The 24,122-nt window shown below is 35.8% G+C and overlaps 1 protein-coding gene across 4 annotated transcripts in view; it reads left to right on the forward strand.

Moving 5' to 3' along the window:
- The window catches only part of CCDC91 (coiled-coil domain containing 91), a 366,658-nt gene that overhangs the window by 276,517 nt on the left and 66,019 nt on the right, over positions 1-24,122 (forward strand). For all 4 annotated transcript variants that reach the window (XM_043439827.1, XM_043439829.1, XM_043439828.1 and 1 more), the window contains exon 12: positions 17,634-17,747. In XM_043439827.1, coding sequence (XP_043295762.1) covers positions 17,634-17,747 — 114 coding nt within the window. The remainder of the gene's footprint in view (positions 1-17,633; positions 17,748-24,122) is intronic.

The following is a 24,122-nucleotide window of genomic DNA, read 5'->3' on the forward strand; positions in this document are numbered from 1 at the left end:
CCTGATTACTGTATTTCAGATGAAATTGGGAAGGTATTAAAGTTACTGATGCTTTCTGCATCACACCATTACCCAGGGTTGAGCAGCCACCCCTTCATCTACATTTTCTGGGAAGCTCAGAGCCAGCAGCACAAAGGCAGCTCCTGCCGCCCTCTGCCCAGCTCCTGTCTGGTTTCAGAGGCCACCGCTCATTCTGTCTGCTAGTTCTTTGGCAGCTGGTTGAGAAACATCAAGCCTGAAGAACTACTGTCCTGGGAACTATAAACTGCTTGAGTACTGACTGAAGGGCCTGGCTTTGTGAAGCCTGGAATGTTTTCACTAATTCCAAGATTTAGGTCACTCCACAGCACTCAAATATATCTTTCTTTAATGGAAAGAATTCAGAAAATAAAATTTGTAATTAGCAGCACTTAACATCTTGGCCACTAAGTCTTACTCAAATGTAGAGAGGATAGCATGTGGCAAAGCAAAAAGCAATCAGGGTTAACTTAAGCAACGTCATTTACTCCTGAGAAATTCAAGGGGAAAAACAGCTTTTGCTTCCCAATTTACTTATAGATTGTCTCTATATTAACACTGACTTTAACTGAGGAGAGAAATGTTAAACTATGGCCAAAAACACGCTACCTGAGGATTGTGGCACATCTTTATCCAAATGTACTTGAAAGATGCCTTGACTTGATTTGGCCTTGTTCATAAAGTAAGAGCAAGTCACAGTGTTGATTGTAGACTCGCACTTTTTTTTTCTGGTATATTAAGGAGAAAGCTTATGACTCTGACTTATTTGATGTTCATATTAAATTAATTCTGTGATTCTTAAAAATCTTTGTTAAAGCACATTTGTTATTGACACCAAAGTGGGCAAAAAGAAGAGAGTCATTAATTTTGCTGTTCTAGCAAAGTCCTGTAAAAAGACTCCAGTGCATACAGACACTTAAACTATGTCTGACGTTGGAAGCGCTTCATAATAGTTTATAACCACAGCCACAGTAATTTGGGGTTATGTTTTCCCCAGAAGCCACAAACATTACAATCAGTGGTTAAATTTTCTTTAAAAAATTTAGCATTGCCACCTGACCCTTCTTTTTAAAAAGGAAATAACGTTTCTATTTTAACTTAGTAGGCCAGATAGTTTCACAACACTGAAATAATTTTTCAGTATTGACTTATTTTGTTTTGATTCATTAGTTTTAAAATTTTTATGTACTGAATTTTGATAGTAACCTAGTTAGGTATAGGTAAAATCTTAATTAGATTTTTAATTGTCAACAGTATTGTATCTAGAGACAAGTGAACAATAGCACATCAACTTGCCTTCTCATCTCTCAAGACTTTTTCCTCCTGTTACATTTCCTACTTTATTCAAATAGTGAAATAGCCATCTACCAAGTTAGCCAGTCCAGAGAAGGAAATCCTCCTAACCTTTTTCCTCTCTTGTCCCCATTTCACTACCTTTAAATCATTAAAGTTTTCCCAATTTACCTGTTAAATAATCCTTAAAAATATACACTTCCTTCCTACCTGCTACCATTGTCTTAATTAGGGTTCTTATTGCTTACCTTGACCTCTTATATACATTTCTTTGTTTCCAGTTTTGTCCTTTTTCAAATTGGACTAATGTCATTGCCTCCCATAGCCTGTAGAATATACGTAGAATGATCGACAAATCTTTCAGAGCATAAAATATAAATCTTATAGTGACCTGGTCTCCACATTTCCAGCTCATATTCTGCTACTCTGCTTCACACTTCATGCTTCTTGTACCATCCTACTGGTACACTTACTAGCCTGTTTATGATGTGTGTTCGGCGCTCAGTCATGTCTGACTCTTTGCGACCCCATCAGACTCTTATCTCCACGGAATTCTCCAGGCAGGAATACTGGAATGGGTAGCCATTCCCATCTCCAGGATATCAAAACTGGGTCTTCTGCATTACAGACAGATTTTTACCATCTGAGCCACTAGGGAAGCCCCATTTATGGTACCGGGCCTTTAGTAATACTGTGCCTTCAGCCTAGAATGCCATTGCTTTCCTAACTTTCAAAACCCTCTCTTGTTAATAACTTAGTTGTTTTTTTTTTTTAATTCAGTAAATTTCTTTGTCCATTTCTCAGATTAAATCAAGGTTCTTTCCTCTTCATTGGCAGCATTTAACTCTGTAGTGCCTAACCATATTATATTAAAAGGATCTGCTTCTGTGTCTTCTTCACTATATTATCAGCACTTTAAAAGTAGGAACTGAGTCTTGAACAAGCTACAAGAGATTGTGAAATGGTTCTGGACCAGCACTGTTTTAGGAGAATCATTAATCTTTCAAAAATGAACTTGATCTATGATAACACAATTTGGCTCTCTTAAGAGTTTTGCTTGCTTTTAAATGGAACGTATTACTAAAAGTAGGATCACCTAAATTAATGCTTTGGCTATTATGATCCCTTTTTAAAAAGTATGCATTAGATTGTCTGTTGGGTGCCAAACTGAGATGATTCTTACTACTATTGAAGTTTAATAAAGTACTCAGAAAGAAATCTGGGCAAAAAAAGGATAATTAATTTCAGCTTCAGAAAAGTGTTTACTTTGAACAGCTAGTTTCAATTTGTTGTATGGTAGTGATGAATTACTGCATTAGTAGTAGTAGGAATTTTTTAGTCACAGTAAAGCACACACTCTCACTGGTCAGACAGAAACATCACATTCAGTTCCATATACCATGTTTTTAGAGAGATTTCCAAATCAGAATGGGACTAACTTAAGACATTTATTAGTGCTACCTCAGCATCTATTCCTCTCGTCCCGAAGTGATACTTTTTATTTCTTAGCCATGTGGTTTAGGTGAGATTTAACCTACTTTCTAATCTAGGCATAAGTCCTTATTTACTCAGGCTAATGATTATATTCCATCCCATGTTAGAAGGTTCCAAGGACTCACACATATTCTGAGTCAAGCCTATAAGACTACATTTGGGACTTGGATCCTCAAGTATGTAAACACTCTCATTCACAGAAGAAAATGAGAAAGTCTTTGGAACCGTAGGTGGCCATCTTGGGACCATATGTGTAGAACTTTTTGTGCAAATGGAGCCAACATCAAAGGCAGAGCTAGGGAGAGAGATCCCCATCACATTGCTGGAACCTGTATTTCTTTTATGTTTTTCTATGTGAGACTATGAATTATTTTTAGACAGTTTGTGCTGAATTTTCTGTTACCTGTGATTGAAATAACTAACTGATTGCCAAATAAATGTGCTAAGTAGCAAATGGGGTTAGATTTGAGTCCTAGCTTGTGACTCGTGTTACCTTGACCAATTTTTAAAAATATATGAGGGCCCATTTCCTCCAATCCCACTGTAAAGTGGAATTAATAATACCCACTTTATAGAGTTGCTGTGACACCTTTAGAAACATGTTTCTCAAAAAGAATAAAAATATAGATAGATAGATTGTCGAATAAAAACATTGATAGATTATAAAACAGCTTTAGACACCATAAAATATCATGTAGATATTATGTGGTATTGTGGTCAAGTCAGTGACAGAGCTGGAAATTTTGCCATATAGTTTTGAAGGAATTGGAGTACGTAGCTCAGAGAAGAGGAGAATAAAGATATGAGAACATTGTTCACATATTTGAAGGGCTGCAGTGAAGGGATATTGTTGTTTATTTATTTGAAGAGGGACAGATTAGAAGAAATAGGTGAACAATTTTAAATTGCTCAGTATGATAAAAAATCATTAGATCACAGGTTATCTAGCAACAGGTATATAATTTTTATCCAGGACTCTGAAGAAAGAATTAAGTAGGAGACCAAAGAATGTATATATTTTGAGAATATCATTTCTACTGTCCTTTTTTTGTTCTAGAATCTCTCTGTTCCTGTGTCAATAGGAATTACCAACCCTGCATATTTGTACCCAGTTACTGACATGCCCCAAATCTACCATTGTGTTAACATAATCATTGGAAATTCTTCCAGAAATAATTACTGTAAAATCTCTTTAAAATATGTTTGAAATTTTTACATTGCCACTTTTTAAACATAGTTAAGTAGTTTTACTGCTTTAAATCTTAGGGTATACCTGCCTTTCAAAATGGTTCTGAAGATTAAGTGAAAAATGCACATTAGTTTTCTTACTTTAAATACCAAATATCTTTGCTTTTTTTAGTTTTTAATACTGTTTACAGTATCCTCGCCTGGAGAATCCCATGGACAGAGGAGCCTGATAGGCTATAGTCCACGGGGTTGCAAAGAGTCATGCACGACTGAGCGACTTCACTCACTCACAGTATATTTTGCTTAACTCCACACTTCACACAGACCTCTATTAGGTCACGGAATCTTTAAGTACTGTTGATAAGTTTATAGCCCAGTATAAATTCACTTAGCTTACTTAGCATGTTGCCTTAAACATAAGATTTGTTGTAACTGAGAGGACCACTGCTGTTCTTGATGCTATTTATTTTACCATTATTACCACCACCTTTGTAGTTTTGACACCTAGAATAGTACCATGTATAATAAACAGTGAATGAGTGGCTAATTGCTGTGATTACATCAGGCTGTAGTTTCTAAACTGAATCAGGATGCCCTGCGCTGCAGTGACTTCACAAGGATACTGCCTGGTATTTTAAGTATTAGAGGACAACACAGAGAAGACACTTGAGATCTATTGACTAGTTTGTCAATACTGATGACAGTCTTACATTCCTTTCAATTATTATCATATCTTAGTGAACTTGGGTTTTAGATGTTGCTATGATAAAAAACAAGTACCATGCAAATATCATTGTGGACTAGGAAATGAAGTCCAGCCTTAAGTCAAGATTTAAGAAGTTGTATGATGCCTGACATGTACAAAATTCCCATACATAACTATGGTTAAGAATGAATTAAAAGTATTTTTCTTTCCATTTTTTGTATCTTTTCAAATGACTGCTAAGGTATGTTCCATTAATAAATGGGACAATTGGGTATTTCTTCTGGCCTAGAGGGCACCGTGAACAAAATCACTGAGACAGCAACAAATCATGAACTGAAAAAGCCAGGGAAGCTTTAACCTAGGTATATCCACAAGATACACATCTCTTGTGGGGTCCATAAGAGATGTAAGTTATAGTCCCTACCCTTAAGTAGGTTTCTTTGAATTGAGGAAACAGATTCACTCATTTGTTGAAAATGAATTAGGCATTTCTGCTGTGTACCAGGTACTCATTTTGCCAACAGAGTTTTGTATAGTCAAAGCTAGGGTTTTTCCAGTAGTCATGTACAGATGTGAGAGTTGGACCATAAAGAAAGCTGAGCAGCAAAGAACTGATGCTTCTGAACTGTGGTGCTGGAGAAGACTCCTGAGAGTCCCTTGGACAGCAAGGAGATCAAACCAATCACATATAAAGGAAATCAACCCTGAATATTCATTGAAAGGACTGATGCTGAAGCTGAAGCACCAATACTTTGGTCACCTGATGTGAAGAGCTGACTCATTGGAAAAGACCCTGATGCTAGGAAAGCTTGAAGGCAAAAGGAGAAGAGGGTGTCAGAGGATGAGATGATGCCGAGACTGAAGCCCTAATAATTTGGCCACCTGACGGGAAGAGCCGACTCATTGGGAAAGACCCTAATGATGCAAAAGAGTGACAGCAGGAGGAGAAGGGGGTGAGAGAGGATGAGAACATGAACTGTAATAGTTATAATCCCTGATTCCAGTGAAAAGCATTATTCACTTCTGTGGCATTCTCAAAAATTCATAACCCCCGTCTAATTGTAAGAGAAAAAAACACCAATCCAAATTTCTTCAAAATGAAAAGTACTTTTCAACAGTGTCAGTATAATAAGGAAAGACTGAGGAACTGCCACAAATTGGAGGAGACTAATGAGACATGATGTCTGAGTGCAATGTCTTACCCTAGTTTAATCCTGGAACAGAAAAAAGGCATTATTAGAAAAGCTGATGTATACGCTCAACAGAATAGTCTATTGAGTGTAATCTATTTAATATTACCATATATTAATTTGTTACCTTGATAAATGTACCATAGTTATGTAAGATGTTAACATTAGAAGAAACTGTATTAAGGGCATATGAGAACCCTTGTACTGTCTTTGTGAGTTTTCTGTACGTCTAAAATTATTTCAAATAAAAAGTTTCATACATTTTTTTCTAACACTTATCCAGATAAAAGAGCAGTTTTATTAACTCCCTTCTAAAACCTCACTGGAATGAAAACTCTGAAATGGAGCCCTAAATTAGAAGTGGAGATGACTGAGAAGACCAATATACAACATGCAGTGTACTCTGGGGAAACTCCCAAAGGCTTCCTAGTTGGTGGAACCAGGTATCTCTAGAAGTGAAAATGAAGATGAAGCTTCAGTTTGAAGGGAAGTTTGGAAGTTTGTGTAATAAACAGATCCCCATTCATCCTCTGCAAATTCTATCAGAAACCTGGGATTAGTTCTCTGAGAGAAAAAAAAAAAAAGAAAGTGGAAGGTGTCTGGACCAGGGATCACCAAGCATACTTGAAGGTATAAATGCTATAATGAAATGGGATTGGGAGGACAGCAAGGTGAAAAGTTTTAAGCTGCTTATTGAGCAACTTAACCAATTTTTCCCATCACAGCTCTCAGAATGCTGACAACCAAACAGGAAATTAGGAGATTCTTTAACTGAGGCATCTAGGCAGCCCAGGATAAAAGACTTAACTGTATTGGTATCAGAAATCTCCCCAAGGAAACAACTCAGCCAGATTACTCGGCTCTTAAGATCACAGTCCATAAACCACAACTGCAAGCACAGATATGTTACTCAGCATTTTAGTGCTCTACTCTTTAAACATGAGCAAATAGTCAAGTATAAATAGAATACTTCTTATGAAAAGCAGAGATTAAAAAGGTTCTATGGAGACATGAAAAGTTAAAAAAAAAAACACTATCATTAATTTCCTTAAAAGTAAGAGATTTTGCACCTATGAAACAGGAAGTGGGTGCCTTTTTAAAAGTCAAATGAAAGGATTAGAAATTTAAAATACAATAGAAGGTTTAAACAACAACAGCAAGAGTCAGAAGATAAAAGTGTTAGGAGTCTTCCAGAGAACATTTTATAAAAATATGAAGAAATAGAAAATAGAAGTGAAAAGATGAGAAAATTAGGCAATCAGTTCAGGAGATTCTCTTGCTAAATCACAGGATCTTGAGGGGAAATAAAAAGCAGAAAATAAAATGCAGTAAATATAATAATAATAATAGTATTAAAGTAAATCTTGGAAAATTGACAGACACAAGTTTCTAAATTGTAAGATACAAGTTTCTAGGTAGGTCTGTTACTAAGTTTGTCATTAAATTTTTGAGAAGCAAAGGTAAAGAAAATACACAAAAGTTCTCATAAGAGGGAAACATTTATGCAAATGATAGTGAATCAGAACGTAAGCAGACTCCTCAATAACCTTGAAAACTGTACAAATTTTCCCTAGAAAGCTACACTCAGCCAAACTATAATTTAAGTGTGAGGGTAGAATGAAAGCGTTTTCAGAACACAGCAGATACCAAAACTTTACGCTTCTCATGTACCTTTTTCTGAAGAATCTCCTGAAAGATGTACTCTATCAAAAGGAAGAAAGAAGAACGTACCTTTTCTGAGGAATCTCCTGGAGGAGGTACTCTATCAAAACAAAGAAGTAAAGAAAGAAAAAAGAATCCAGTGGTATCTAGAAAGCTGAAGATAAGCTCCAGAGTGATGTAGTCAAACCCCTAGAAAAATAATGGAAATCCCAGAATAGCTGACCTAGAGAACGACCAATCCTGGTTGGAGATATGTCCAGGAGATATATCTCTAAGGAGGTAAACAGACTGCTTGATACCTTTGAATGTATTGAAAAGACATATAGACAATTAGATAAGAATTTTGGAATTAATGTTTAATACATATTTGCTTAAGCCAGTATAATGTGGCTGCAGTAACACTGGATCATTTCTGAGCTCGTATCTTAAGAGACATTCTACTCTTTCTTTTATAATTCTGTCCAGCTGCTCTGTGAAAAATCCCAAACTAGTCTGCAGGAGACAGGAGCCCACAGGAAGGAGAAACAAGCCAGCCTACTGTAGGCCATCGTGGTAGCAGAGGCCACATGGGGACCCACCAGCTGATGGCAGATACATGGGAGAACCTAGCCAAGACCGAAAGAACTGTCCAGCTGAGCCCAGCTCAGGTTGCCAGCTTACAGAATTATGAGCTAAATCAGGGATTGGCAAGCTTTTTCTGTAAAGAGCCAGTTAGTAAATATTTTAGAAACTTAACGGGCCAAGAGGCTTAATTGAAAATATTATGTAGGAGCTTATGTTTACACAAGAAACAGCAAATATTCACAAATTTTTGTTGATGAAATTCAAAATATAGTAGTATTAATTTTTCATAATGTACATCTACTTGTGTTCTTCGCTAAGTTGTGTCTGACTCTTTGCAACGCCTTGGACTGCAACACACCAGGCTTCCCTGTCCTTCACTACTAGTGAGAAGAATAGAATTTTTGGGAAGAATAACATTTTGCTTAATTGTGGTTTCATTAAGTATTCCTATCATCAAAAATGGCTACAAATACTTATTTAGTAATGCCAAGATCTAATGGAACTCTACGTATTTCATCTTTAAGAATATCTTTCACAGGAATAAGTACTGGAAAATATTAGTATCAGTCAAAGAGTATATAATTTTAATTGAGCATATTCATTACTTGAGAAGCATTTGCAGAATTAAATTCTTCTCGTTTTTGCATATCATTACAGTGCAGATTGATTATTTCCAATTGAAAATTAGATGAAAGCTCCTCAGTTACCTGGCAGATGAATTTTGAAATATGGAAATTTCATTTGCAGTTAGGTCAGTATATGAAAAGCACTGATGGAACTGGAATGTGAGCTCATAAATTTATGTAGGAATTGAAGTCCCACTTCCTTACTATTGATGCAAAGGAAGTGCATAAAGTAGGTTGGCTTTACTTATGATTCAGACATTCATTTTCTGAGGTGCAATTCCACAACCACATGCAACTTTTAAAGTAATACATAGTTAAATAATTATGAATAGTAAAGACACTACTCTGCTGGCAAAAGTCCGTGTAGTCAAGACTATGGTTTTCCCAGTGGTCACACACAGTTTTAAGAGCTAACCCATAAAGAAGGCAGAGTGCTGAAGAATTGATGCCTTCAAACTATAGCGCTGGAGAACACTCCTGAGAGTCCCTCAAATAGCAAGATCAAACCAGTCAATCTTAAGGGATATCAATCCCAAATACTCAATGGAGGGACTGAGGCTGAAGCTGAAACTCCAGTATTTTGGTCATCTGATGTGAACAGCTGACTCTTTGGAAAAGTCCCTGATGCTAGGAAAGAATGAGGGCAGAAGGAGAAGAGGGATTCAGATGAGATGGCAGGATGGCATCACCAATGCAATGGACCTGGGCAAACTTCAGGAGACGGTGAGGGACAGAGAGGCCTGGCATACTGCAGTCCACAGAATTGCAAAGAGTCAGACATGACTGGGTGATGGAACGACAACAGCAATATATATCATGTATAGAAACAAAAGTAAAGCACGTTGTTGCTCTAGAAAATATTTGATACTGGCCCACAAACCAGAATTGAATTGATTGCTACGATTTGTCTTCAATAAATAATTTAACTGTGCTTACAATCCTTAACTGAATAGCATTGATAAAGAACAACCACAGAACATTTACTAGTTCATGATCCTGTTTTTACTGAAATGTATGGTGGATTTAATGAATATTAAAGAATAACTATATTTTTAAGCAATGAAGAGCAACATTTAAATCTTATAAAAATGATAAAGTTTTTAGCCCTAAAGGACCTTCATAGGTTCAGTTCAGTCACTCAGTTGTGTCTGACTCTTTGCGACCCCATGAACCGCAGCACGCCAAGCCTCCCTGTCCATCACCAACTCCTGGAGTCCACCCAAATTCATGTCCATTTGGTCGATGATGCCATCCAACTATCTCACCTTCTCTCGTCCCCTTCTCCTCCTGGCCTCAATCTTTCCCAGCATCAGGGTCAGCTCTTTGCATCAGGTGGCCAAAGTATTGCAGTTTCAGCTTCAACATCAGTCCTTCCAATGAACACCCAGGACTGATCTCCTTTAGGATGAACTGGTTGGATCTCCTTGCAGTCCAAGGGACACTCAAGAGTCTTCTCCAAAACCTCAGTTCAAAAGCATCAATTCTTTGGCACTCAGCTTTCCTTATAGTCCAACTCTCACATCCATACATGACCACTGGAAAAGCCATAGCCTTGACTAGTTGGACTTTTGTTGACAAAGTAATGTCTCTGCTTTTTAATATGCTTTCTAGGTTGGTCATAATTTTCCTTCCAAGGAGTAAGCATCTTTTAATTTCACGGCTGCAATCACCATCTGCAGTGATTTTGGAGCCCCCAAAAAATAAAGTCTGCCACTATTTCCACTGTTTCCCTCTCTATTTGCCATGATGTGATGGGACCGGATGCCATGATCTTAGTTTTCTGAATGTTGAGCTTTAAGCCAACTTTTTCACTCTCCTCTTTCACTTTCATCAGAGGATCTTTAGTTCCTCTTCACTTTCTATCATATGGGTGGTGTCATGTGCATATCTCAGGTTATTGCTATTTCTCCCAGCAATCTTGAATCCAGCTTGTGCTTCATCCAGCCCAGCATTTCTCATGATGTACTCTGCATATAAGTTAAATAAGCAGGGTGACAGTGTACAGCCTTGATGTACCCGTTTTCCTATTTGGAACCAGTCTGATGTTCCATGTCCAGTTCTAACTGTTGCTTCCTGACCTGAATACAGGTTTCTCAAGAGGCAGGTCAGGTGGTCTGGTATTCCCATCTCTTTCAGAATTTTCCACAGTTTATTGTGATCCTCACGGTCAAAGACTTTGGGATAGTCAATAAATCAGAAATAGATGTTTTTCTGGAAGTCGCTTGCTTTTTCGATGATCCAGCGAATGTTGGCAATTTAATCTCTGGTTCCTCTGCCTTTTCTAAAACATTGTACAGGATACAGGGATCAAGACCATCCCCAAGAAAAAGAAATGCAAAAAAAGCAAAATGGCTGTCTGAGGAGGCTTTACAAATAGCTGTGAAAAGAAGAGAAGCCAATAGCAAAGGAGAAAAGGAAAGTTATACCCATTTGAATGCAGAGTTCCAAAGAATAGCAGGGAGAGTTAAGAAAGCCTTCCTCAGTGATCAGTGCAAAGAAATAGAGGAAAACAATAGAATGGGAAAGACTAGAGATCTCTTCAAGAAAATTAGAGATACCAAGGGAACATTTCATGCAAAGATGGGCTCAATAAAGGACAGAAATGGTAGGGACCTAACAGAAGCAGAAGATATTAAGAAGAGGTGGCAAGAATACACAGAAGAATAGTAGAAAACAGGTCTTCACCACCCAGATAACATTGATGGTGTGATCACTCACCTAGAGCCAGACATCCTGGAATGTGAAGTCAAGTGGGTCTTAGGAAGCATCACTACAAACACAGCTAGTGGAGGTGATGGAATTCCAGTTGAGCTTCAAATCCTAGAAGATGATGCTGTGAAAGTGCTGCACTCAATATGTCAGCAAATGTGGAAAACTCAGCAGTGGCCACAGGACTGGGAAAGGTCAGTTTTCATTCCAATCCCAAGGAAAGGCAATGCCAAAGAATGCTCATACTACCGCACAATTACACTCATCTCAGAAGCCAGTAAAGGAGATGACCTTCACCATGACCTATTTAATTTTAGCATTATAGAAAGTGATTCTAGTAAGGAGTACTGGAAAAATTAATAAGTAGAACTCTTTCTTCCACACTTAAAAAACTAGTTATATAATAATGTGGATATGATTTTTTACACAGATTTTATTTTTTTTTTCATTTATTTTTGTTAGTTGAAAGCTAATTACTTTACAATATTGTAGTGGTTTTTGCCATACATTGACATGAATCAGCCATGGATTTACATGTGTTCCCCATCCCGATCCCCCCTCCCGCCTCCCTCCTCATCCCATCCCTCTGGGTCTTCCCAGTGCACCAGCCCTGAGAACTTGTCTCATGCATCCAACCTGGGCTGGTGATCTGTTTCACCCTTGACAGTATACTCGTTTTGATGCTGTTCTCTCAGAACATCCCACCCTCGCCTACTCCTACAGAGTCTGTTCTGTACATCTGTGTCTCTTTTTCTGTTTTGCATATAGGGTTATCGTTACCATCTTTTTAAATTCCATATATATGCGTTAGTATACTGTATTGGTGTTTATCTTTCTGGCTTACTTCACTCTGTATAATGGGCTCCAGTTTCATCCATCTCATTAGAACTGATTCAAATGAATTCTTTTTAATGGCTGAGTAATATTCCATGGTGTATATGTACCATAGCTTTCTTATCCATTCGTCTGCTGACGGGCATCTAGGTTGCTTCCATGTCCTGGCTATTGTAAACAGTGCTGTGATGAACATTGGGGTACACGTGTCTCTTTCAGATCTAGTTTCCTTGGTGTGTATGCCCAGGAGTGGGATTGCTGGGTCATATGGCAGTTCTATTTCCAGCTTTTTAAGGAATCTCCACACTGGAGAAATGTCTTCTTTGGAGAAATGTCCGTTTAGATCTTGGGCCCATTTTTTGATTGGGTCATTTACTTTTCTGGAATTGAGCTGCAGGAGTTGCTTGTATATTTTTGAGATTAATCCTTTGTCTGTTGCTTCGTTTGCTATTATTTTTTCCCATTCTGAGGGCTGTCTTTTCACCTTGCTTATAGTTTCCTTTGTTGTGCAAAAGTTTTTAAGTTTCATTAGGTCCCATTTGTTTATTTTTGCTTTTATTTCCAATATTCTGGGAGGTGGGTCATAGAGGATCCTGCTGTGATTTATGTCAGAGAGTGTTTTGCCTATGTTCTCCTCTAGGATACACAGATTTTATTTTTAACAAAAAATATTTATGATGAGAAGTGTTAAAATATATTTTAACAAGCTCACCAAAATACATACGCAAATGTATGTTACTTTTAGAGCAGTGCTTTTCAACTGAAGATGATCTAGTAAGCAAAAACCAAGTATACTACTTGTAACAATACTTCCATCTCCACCCCCAGCAAGGAATTGTCAGTAGTGACAAGGCTGGAAAATAAATCATGCCTTCGAGAATATATCGTGTTCCAGGGTGTGACCATTACTAAAATATTCTGAAAAGTATTCTTTCAGAATTGCCTTGTTTGAATGTATTCATTAGTGGCAAATTTTCATCCCTTGTGAGGTATATTTTATTTTAGACTAAGTCTCATGACTCATGGGGACAATATAGTTCATTCATGGAATTCAGCAAAACACTCAGGCAGATATTCACAGACACATGAACATGCACAGAAAATTCACTGATTGTTTCTAGTTCAGAATTTGGTTAGAAAACGAAAGGTTTAAGCTTTTTAGGTCATACTCGAAGATATTTATTTATTGAAATAAATGAAGTAATAAAGTTTTTTTTTTCATTTTTTCATTTATATTTTATATTGGAGTATAGATGATTAACAATGTTGTGTTAGTTTCAGATGTACAGCACAGTGATTCAGTTACACACATACATTTATCTATTCTTTTTCAAGTTCTTTTCCCATTTAGGGTGTTATATAATATGGATCTGGGTTGCATGTGCTATACAGTAGGTATTTATTGGTGGTTGTTGTTATATTGCTTAGTTGTTTCCAGTTCTTTGCAACCCCATGGACTGCAGCACGCCAGGCTTCCCTGTCCTTCACAATCTCCTGGAGCTTGATCAAACTCATATCCATTGATTGGTGATGCCATCCAACCATCTTATCCTCTCTCATCCCTTTCTTCTCCTGCCTTCAATCTATCCAGCATCAAGGTCACCCTTCTTTGCATCAGGTGACCAAAGTACTGGAGCTTCAGCTTTAGCATCAGTCCTTCCAATGAATATTCAGGATTGATTTCCTTTAGGATTGACTGTCTTGATCTCCTTGCTTTCCAAGGGACTCTCAAGAGCCTTCTCCAACACCACAGTTCAAAAACATCAATTCGTCAGTGCACAGCCTTCTTTATGGTCCAACTCTCACATCCATACATGACTACTGGAAAAACCATAGCTTTGACTAGACAGGCCTTTGTCAGCAAAGGAATGTCTCTACTTTGTAAATATGCTGTCTAGGTTGGTCACAAATTTTCTTCCATGAAGCAAGCATCTTTTTAATTTCATGACTGCATTCACCATCTTCAGTGATTTTGGAGCCCCCCCCAAAAAATAAAGTCTGTCACTGTTTCCATTGTTTCCCCATCTATTTGCCATGAAGTGATGGGACCTGATGGCATGATCTTTGTTTTTTGAATGTTGAGTTTTGAGCCAGCTTTTTCATTCTCCTCTTTCACTTTCATCAAGAGGCTCTTAGATCCTCTTCACTTTCTTCCATGAGGGTGATGCCATCTGCATGTCTCAGGCTACTAATATTTCTCCTGGCAATCTTGATTCCAGCTTATGCTTCATCCAGCCCGGTATTTTGCATGACATGCTCTTCATAGAAGTTAAATAAGCAGGGTGACAATATACAGCCTTGATGTACTCCTTTCCCCATTTGGAACCAGTGCATTGTTCCATGTCCAGTTCTAACTGCTTCTCCTTGACCTGCATATAGGTTTCTCAGAAGGCAGGTAAAGTGGTCTAGTATTCCCATCTCTTGAAGAATTTTCCAAAGTTGGTTGTGATCCACACAGTGAAATGCTTTAGCATAGTCAGTGAAGCAGAAGTAGATGTATTTCTGGAACTCTCTTGCTTTTTCAGTGATTCAGCAGATGTTGGTAATTTGATCCCTGATTCATCTGGCTTTTCTAAATCCAGCTTGTACATCTGGTAATTCTCGGTTAATGTACTAATAAAGCCTGGCTTCAAGAATTTTGAGCATTACTTTGCGTGTGAGATGAGTACAGCTGTGCGGTAGTTTGAGCATTCTTTGGCATTGCCTTTCTTTGGGATTGGAATGAAAACTGACCTTTTTCCAATCCTGTGGCCACTGCTGAGTTTTCCAAATATGCTGGCATGTTGAGTGCAGCACATTAACAGCATCATCTTTGAGGATTTGAAATAGCTCAACTGGAATTCCATCACCTACACTAGCTTTGTTTATCGTGATGCTTCCTAAGGGATCCTAACCATTTGTTGGTTATCTGTTTTAAATATAGCTATGTATATATAGATTTTACAGTGTTGACTGTCACCTAACTGCCAGCTGGGGAGGAGAGATTCAAGGGAGTCTTTCTTTGTAAATGTTCTTCTTCAACTCAAAATTTAAAAAGAAGGATCCTCAAAAAAAAAAAGGAGCAGACAGTATAAACTCTCAGGCCCATCCACCCTAAAAAAAAAAATAAAAAAAATGTTAACTGAAGAACATAGTAGCTAACTCTCTTCATTTTTTTCCTGGATATATTCCTTTTATTTAAGTTGATGTTTTTGTCTTCAAACATTTCTAGTCAAATTTGACCCTTACTAGATAGAAATTCTGTTTGATATTCCATATGATGTGGATTTATCTTCTATATTCAACTAGTCTAGGTTTACAGTAGTTTTAAAATTATAAAACTGTTGAAAACCAAGGCTTTTTGAAACATGGCTATTTGCAAATCCTGTTCTGAAATAATGTGAAACTATTTACACTTTTAATTTATCCACGTACTGTGAATATTCACACCCTTCATCACAGAACTATTATTGTGTTTTATTTCAGGGGGCTTAATAGCAGATGTATTATTTTTGCCTTTATAAAATCTGAAAAGTTTCAAATTTCATATTAGTATGTGTGAAACCAACACAAATTGTAATAGTAAGTGCTTTTATTTGAAATAATCTCTTTGTCTTTTTTTTTTTTTTTTTCAAAAATTACTGTAGTTTTTCATAATGAGGTATTACCTCATACTGGTTAGAATGGCCATGATTTAAAAGTCTACGTATAATAAATGCTGGAGAGCGTATGAAGAAAGGGAACAGTCTTATACTGTTGGGGAAATGTAAATTGGTACATCTGCTATGGATAACAGTATGCAGGTTCCTGAAAAAACTAAAAGACTTATCATATGACCCAGAAATCACATTCCTGGGCTTATATACAGAGAAAACTCTAATTTGAGAAGATGCATGCACCCCAGTGTTCATAGCAGCACTATTTACAATAGCCAAAACTTGGAAGCAACTTAAATATCTGTCAACATGAATGAGTAAATGTGCTATGTACACACACACACACACACAATGGGATGCTATTCAGCCATAAAAAGAGCAAATGAATGCCATTTGTAGCAACATGGATGGACCTAGAGATTGTCACAGTGAGTGAAGTCAGTCAGAGAAGGACAGATACCATATGATATCGCTTATATGTGGAATCTGTTCATGATACAGATGAACTTATTAGCAAAACAGAAATAGACTCACAGATACAGAAACTAAACTTATAGGAGGAGGCATCAATTTAGAATTTGGGATTAACAGATAGGGCTTCTTGGGTGGCTCAGTGGTAGAAAATCTGCCTGCCAATTCAGGAGACATGAGTTCAATCCCTGGGTCAGGAAGATCCTCTGGAGAAGGAAATGGCAACCCACTCCAGTATTCTTGCCTGGGAAATCCCATGGACAGAGGAGCCTGGTGGGCTACAGTCCACGGGGTCACAAAAGAGTCAGACCCAACTTAAGGATGTGTGTGTGTGTGTGTGTGTGTGTGTATAAAATTGGGAAAAACTAAACCAAGACATGTATACACAACAAAGTGAAGGGTCTTCAAGAATAGCAACATGAGGGAAATACTATTGAGAAATATCACAGCATTTTCTAATTGATTGCCTGTTCAAAGAAAGATACTACCTGTGTAGACAAAAGGAAGTTAGAGTTTGTAGCGTGTTTCCAATCTATGAAATGCTGTCTTAGCACAAAATATTTCTTAGTTTTTGAGAAGTGTTATATTTCTTCTTCAGAATTTTAGCCTTCTTTCTCTTTACCTGAAAATTTGAAATCTCTTAGGGTCCTTGATTACTTTTTCAGTGAAATGTGTAGTACCACTTTTCTCCCTAGATTTCTCATTTCAGATATTAGGACACAGAGTGAAATTTTTACCTCTCATTCATGGTGTCCAGTTCTCAACATCTTAACCTGGCAGGAGGACTAAACTAGCTGTAGATCTTACCACCCAGACCATGCTTGATTATTGTGTGATGGGAAAACTAAATGTGAATAAAACAGCCTAGAACATTAGGGTGTTCTTGGAAGAATAAATACAAGTTGGAAGTCTTATGTGAATAGTGCAAAGTAAAGGAAGGCAATCAATCATGTAAACATCAAATGAAAGGTTGGTAAGGAAGCTGTTGGAGTCTTTTAGGCTCTCCCTGCAATAAATGGCTTACTCCTTTTTTTTTTTTTTCCCTTTCACTCACTTTGGAAAAGTGAATTCTGTGGAATCTCTACACAGAACCCAAGAGATTCTGTAAGTTCTTATTCCTGTTTCAAGATATGCTTTGAACAGAATAAGTTCAACCCATTGAACGTTTTTAGTTTATGTTAAATGGACACAAACATATCATAGCACATACCTCCCTGACTTTTTCTCATCCTCCCACAAACAGGAAACAGTTAAGGCAGCAATAATAGAAGAGCAAAAACGAAGTGAAAAAGCTGTGGAAGAGGCAGTGAAGAGAACAAGAGATGAACTGATAGAGTATGTAAAGGAACAGAAAAGGGTAAGTATCCCCTGAAGGGTTTTAATTTGTTCTTCCTTAAACTGAAGCATTGGCTTCCATACAATGACATGAAATTATAAAATATTTAAAACATCCTTTTTCATCTAATTTAGGAATTTTCATCTAATATTTTTTTTCTGGTATAAGTATATATTCTAATAGTTACATCTGTAAACATAAATTCCATTTGTTAACAAAAAAAGCACTGAATAATTTCCTGCTGGATTCCCAGAAATGACCTATTTTCAATTTGACTTTACATTTAAAAAGAAAGTAGACAGGTATAGATTTTTTAAGTTTTTGCCATAAGTTTGTTATTTCTTGTGTAATGGTTGTCGAAATTTGTATGCACTCTTTAGGCCTTTGGACTAGGTTAACACCACTGTGGTTCTAATAGATTTTATTACAGTTATCAAATTAGGGCTCTTCTGCCATAGTTCCATTTTGAGAACAAAATTCAGAATATGCTTGTCAGAATTTATAATGCATATTGAAGCTTTACAAAATAAATGTCATTTTGGTACAGTGTGGTTTTATTAATTTGTAAGTCTGAGCAGTGGCTGAAAATAATGTATTTAATAATAGCTTAATTTGTAGACTTTTCAACAAATCTTTAATTTTTTTAGTATCCAGGATAAGAAACACTTAGGATGAGTTGTTTAATGGTAATCTCTGTAATAAGCATGTTAAATTACAGTATATTATATAATAAATTATATGGTGAATTCTCACACACTATTTTATGTCTTATTTATGTGTTTAGTATAACAAAGTATTAAAAGACTATATATTACACAATATATAGTATTATATAAAATAATAAAATTATAAATAAAGCATAAAACATAGAAATAAAAGATTACTCTTCAGTTGGCAGTTAAATGGAAGAGTAATGACACTCCTAGGAGTTTCATAAGAACTCATGATACCACTTTAGTTCCATACTCTTAATTTAAAATCAATTTTGGTATGATATAAAGAAAATTCTTACCCCTCAATAGTTTCAACAAAGAGTTTGTCAGCAGAGAAAAAAAAAAAAAAAAGCTAAGTAAGCTTTCTAGATTATTTAATGACTCACAGAAGCATTTTATGTGGGATTAAATCTCTGTGCAACTTATCTCAAGATGTTTTTAAAAGTAGTTTAAGCCCCCAAAAATTTCTAATAGATACATAACCCTTCACAAGAGTGACTTAGCTGCTAAAGAATCCGCCTGCAATGCGGGAGACCTAGGTTCGATTCCTGGGTTGGGTAGATCCCCTGGAGAAGGGAAAGGCTACCCACTCCAGTATTCTGGCCTGGATCCAGTGGATGTTAGCAATTTGATCCCTAGTTCCTCTGCTTTTTCTAAATCCAACCTGAACATATGCAAGTTCTCGGTTCACATACTGTTGAAGCCTGGCTCGGGGAGTTTTGAGCGTTTGCTTGCATGTGAGATGAGTGCAGTTGTGTGGTAGTTGAACATTGTTTCGCACTGCCTTTCTTTGAGATTGGAATGAAAACTGGCCTTTTCTGTGGCCACTGCTGAGTTTTCCAAATTTGCTGGCATATTGAGTGCAGCACTTTCACAGCATCATCTTTGAGGTTTTGAAATAGCTCAGTTGGAATGCCATCACCTCCACTAGCTGTGTTCATAGGGATACTTCCTAAGACCCACTTGACTTTACATTCCAGGATGTCTGGCTCTAGGTGAGTGATCACACCATGGTGATTATCTGGGTCATAAAGATCTTCTTTGTATAGTTCTTCTTCATATTCTTGCCACCTCTTCTTAATATATTCAGCTTCTGTTAGACCTATACCATTTATGTCCTTTTTGTGCCTATCTTTGCATGAGAAGTTCCCTCAGTATCTCTGATTTTCTTGAAGAGATCTCTAGTCTTTCCCATTGTATTGTTTTCCTCCTTTTCTTTGCACTGATCACTGAGGAAGGCTCTTTTATCTCTTCTTGCTATTCTTTGGAACTCTGCATTCAGATGGGTATATCTTTCCTTTTCTCCTTTGCCTTTAGTTTAAAAGATTAGTATCTCTTTATGTTAGATAAACTAGTTATCACCTTTAGAAGTGTTCATTAAATCACAACAGTCATGACAATATTAGATTCTATTTGCACCAAAGTTCCACTTCTCTATCCTTCTTCCCTTATATAGTAAGAACAATAAATTTAATACAAAGCAACTGCCAGTTAATACATGTAATGAAATAGAACAGAGTATGGAATTAGTATATATGTGCATTATTAAAAAATAAGAAAGGCCTAGTTACATTATTTTTTATTAATTAAAAATGTGTTTTTTGGATTAATGTTTGGTATTCTATTTCCTCTGACATTTATAACATGATTCTAATAGTTTATTCGACTCTTGTTACTAGATTCATAGATGATAAAAACTAATTTAATTAATATATTAATAGGAAGTTTATTACTTTCACTTCGGGCCTTGAGAATTTTTTAAATAACACACATTGTTTAATACTTTTAACATTTGAATGTTTCCACCTTTCCAAATAGAAAAGCTGTAAAAAAGGAAAGTGGATAGAATATCTAAAATTAAAATACCCACTATGAGATTTCTTATATATATAACTTTTTAAAAATTAAGATTCTCTATACTCTGATTCTTTCTGAAATGGATTTCAGTGTTTCAAGTTAATTTTTATGAATTTTGGAAGCTTGGAAATTTTTCACATGCACACAAAAAGGACATCTTTTAGCTTATAAAGTAATACTTAGAAGAAACAAAAGGTTTTTGTAGCGAATTCATAATCTTTTTGTCTGTTTCCAAAAGACTAAATTAGAGCAGCTCATCTCTCCTTCTTCCTTTGTAAGATGAATTTCTTTTTGCATCAGAGAAGAACACTTTTCCAGAACAAAAATTTTCCTTTCTCGTCTCCAGCTTTTTTAACTAGAGTCAACTTGAGATTTTCAACATTAGACACCTCAAAAGCCCTGTAGACCTTGATTCCAACTGGGCTTACATTCCAGTCTGTGAAGTAATCGTCCCCCCTTGAAGTTTTCCAAAATCTTTGAAAGAAGTCTAACCCCGTGTTAGTTTCTGTCTTTATATGTCTTTTGTCCTAACCAGTCTTTAACTTTTTTTAAAACTGTGGTATAATAATCTTCAACATACGTTGTTAAGCAAAAGCCACAGTTGGAATCATTGTGTATAGGAGTGGCCTTTTTTTCTGTGATGCAGAGTAAGAAATGCAGTTTACACTGTAACCCAGTTCTCAGTGAATCTATAAACAAAAATAAAAATTAGGAAAAAAATTTTACAAGACAGTACCTACCCTTGCTGTGAACAGTGTACTGTGGCATTTTCTATTCTTTTTTTGTTTTTTACAATTATTTTTAAGTAAATAAATTAAGATTTTTAGTTGGAGTTTCAAAGTCTCAAAAATTAATAGAGTGAATAGACAGAAAAGTAGGAGGATATAGTAGACCTGAAAAGCACTATGAACCAATTCAACATAATTAAGATTTATACAATTTTCACACAACAGCAAGATACAAATTCTACTCAAGTTCTGTAGAGTATAAACCAGGAGACAGTGGAACATATCCAGGGACTTTTAAAACAAGGTACAAAAATTTCGTGGTCTAAAGGTATTGAAGTCATACACAGTCTATTCTCTTATCACTGTGGAATTATGTTAGAAATCAATATCAAAAGATAGTTAAAAATAACTACCTATTTTCACATGCAATGTGATATTTATCAAGAGAGATCTTTGACTTAGCCTTTAAGTCTCAATAAAGTTAGAAGTTCAGTGTTTTAAAAGAGAAACAGAATGAAATATCTGAAATGATAATCTTTTCAAATAGCTTATAATTTACCCTACAATATTAAGTGCAGTAGAATTACAAATCACTATAGAGGATAATATTCCTTTTTTCTGGGTATCTGGACTCAACAAGTTTTTAATCAGTGATCCAGCCCTTTTGAGTATTACAGTTATACTCAGAATTAGAATTAGAATTATACTAGGATTAAATTAAAATTGAGAAAATGTTTTACTTTTGAATGTCATTTACCAGGGTTTTTTGTTATCAAAAGAGATGTCACTAAACTTTATAAATTACTCACCATCATCTGATCTAAACATCTTAGATGTTTAAAACATCTAAACATCTTAGATCGGATGAAGGGATTACCTATACCTATACTACCTATGTACTAACTATGTGAATCAAAATTTACACTGAAGTTACACCCTGAGTTATTTACTAAGTTGAATACATAATACTTACACTGTTAGTCCAATTCATAATAATAATCAAAACTTTGTGTGTAATCAAACTATTCAAAGAAAGCTTTTAATATGATCAACCAGAAAAATAATTCAAATTAATAATGATTCTGTTTCAGTGACTATCTTGCGCTTTTTTGTAAGTATTTTAAAAGATAGTACTAAAGAATCCTCTATAAATTCTATCTTGTTAAACTGAGAAAATTATTATATTGAGTTCACAAATACAGTATGAAATTGAAAAGCCAAAGTTTTGCAATCTCACTTATAAATTTTTTCATATTAACTGATAGAAGTTGTCTAAATTTTTAATGAATTTAGAAATTTTCATTATAATTTATATAATATAGAGGGAAAAGTAAACAAGAAAACCTGAAAAGATTTTAACACACACTCAATTTATCTGGGAATCAGCTAGGTATCCCTAAGTGTAGTGATTTATAACAGCCATACTATACTTTATTAAAATTGTTTTTTTTTAAATTTTAAACTCTCTTGAATCATTACAAATTCTGAATTAAGGGATAGCAGACTACAGCCCATGGGTCAAATTTGATTTTCTGCCTGTTTTTATAAAGTTTTATTGAAACACACAACCACATCCATTCACTTATGTGTTCATGCTGCAACCACAGAGTTGAGTAGTTCAGAGAGATCATGGGACCCACATAACCTAAAATATTTACTGTCTGGCCCTTTACAGAAAAACATTTGTCAACTCCTGTTCTAGGCTATCAAAATAATCTTGATGATAAAATTTCTTCCTGTCAGCCCTTCAAGATATTTATTCTTTCATTATGCCTCATTAAAACTAGACAATTGAAATTCCTAAGGTGCTGGGAAAGATTTTTTTTTCTCTCTTGATATTAAGTACCAGATAAAGCATTATAGTATTGCAGACCTGGTCATTAGTGACATAAACTTTATTTTAAACTAAAGGAGATTGTAGAAAAACGAGATGGGAAAGACCACATCCCTTGACACTTCCCTAGGGAGGAAGAATTTGTGGTTGAAAATGACCTATGGCCTTTGGATTAGAATGAAGTGTTCTAACTCATCCCACAAGTTAAGACTGTTACACATGAGCTTGCTATGAGGGAGGAAGTGTGAATAATATTCAGCAAGCAACAACTACTCACAGCCAAGCAGTGATTCCTAAAAAATAAAATCCCATCCAAATGTAATAAAAGATTATTTTTTTTTCCTCTTAAGAACCAGAATTATGGCCTGTATTTTCTAAATCACCTCCAGGAAAATAATCTGCACTTTAGAGGATTCTTTTAATTTAGATCTTCAGAGAGGAGTAAGGAGCAATTACCTTTACTTCAAAGTTTCTGTGGTCAAAGCATTGTTATAATTTTTTAATTATAAAAAGACTCATTTGATCCAGGTTTTCTACAGTATTCTTGAGTGTTTGCATCTCAAACTGTTTAATAAAAGGCAATATTTGGCCAAAATGAACTCTCTTGAATTTCTGATCTTTTATATAGTTACTTGAATTAAACATGATTTCAAGACAAGTTCTTTAATAACTTGTGTTCCCTTACGTTTCTCCTGTTAATAATTTGGGAATCAGACCAGCTGGTCTCTAGTGTGGGTCTTACAGCTCTGAAATCTGTTAAGACTATGAGTAACATTTTCCTTGACAACTGATGAATCTCTCCACGGGTTTTTAATTCTTGGTATAAATCCCTTGCGTCATTTATATTTATTTTGTGTATTATTTATACATCAATGTAGGGAAATGACACTTTCCTGACATTCCCCAGCCTCTTGCCCCTTTTCATCCTAATCAGTTGGCCTTGCTTCTGCTATCTTGTGGCAGGCTATATTGTTACTTGTACAAGAAGCAACTCAGTAGGAATTCAACATCTGCCCTTCTAACTTTTGCTTTGGGTCTCATATTAGAAAAGGCTTTTATCTGACCAGATCATATTAAAATACTTTCAGCTGTACCTCATTTTTTATGTCAAAGGGAATTTTAAAGATTTGTATAGGTATGGTCTAAAAGGTTACTATTTTTCTATCTTATACTCTGAAAGCTTATTTCATACAGTATACCTTAAAATCAAATTTATTGCTGTTTTTCACTTTATATTTTAACAATCTTCTTGATCCTCTTTCTT

This window comes from Cervus canadensis, chromosome 21 (genome assembly GCF_019320065.1).
Source record: "Cervus canadensis isolate Bull #8, Minnesota chromosome 21, ASM1932006v1, whole genome shotgun sequence".
NCBI classification, from domain to species: domain Eukaryota; kingdom Metazoa; phylum Chordata; class Mammalia; order Artiodactyla; family Cervidae; genus Cervus; species Cervus canadensis.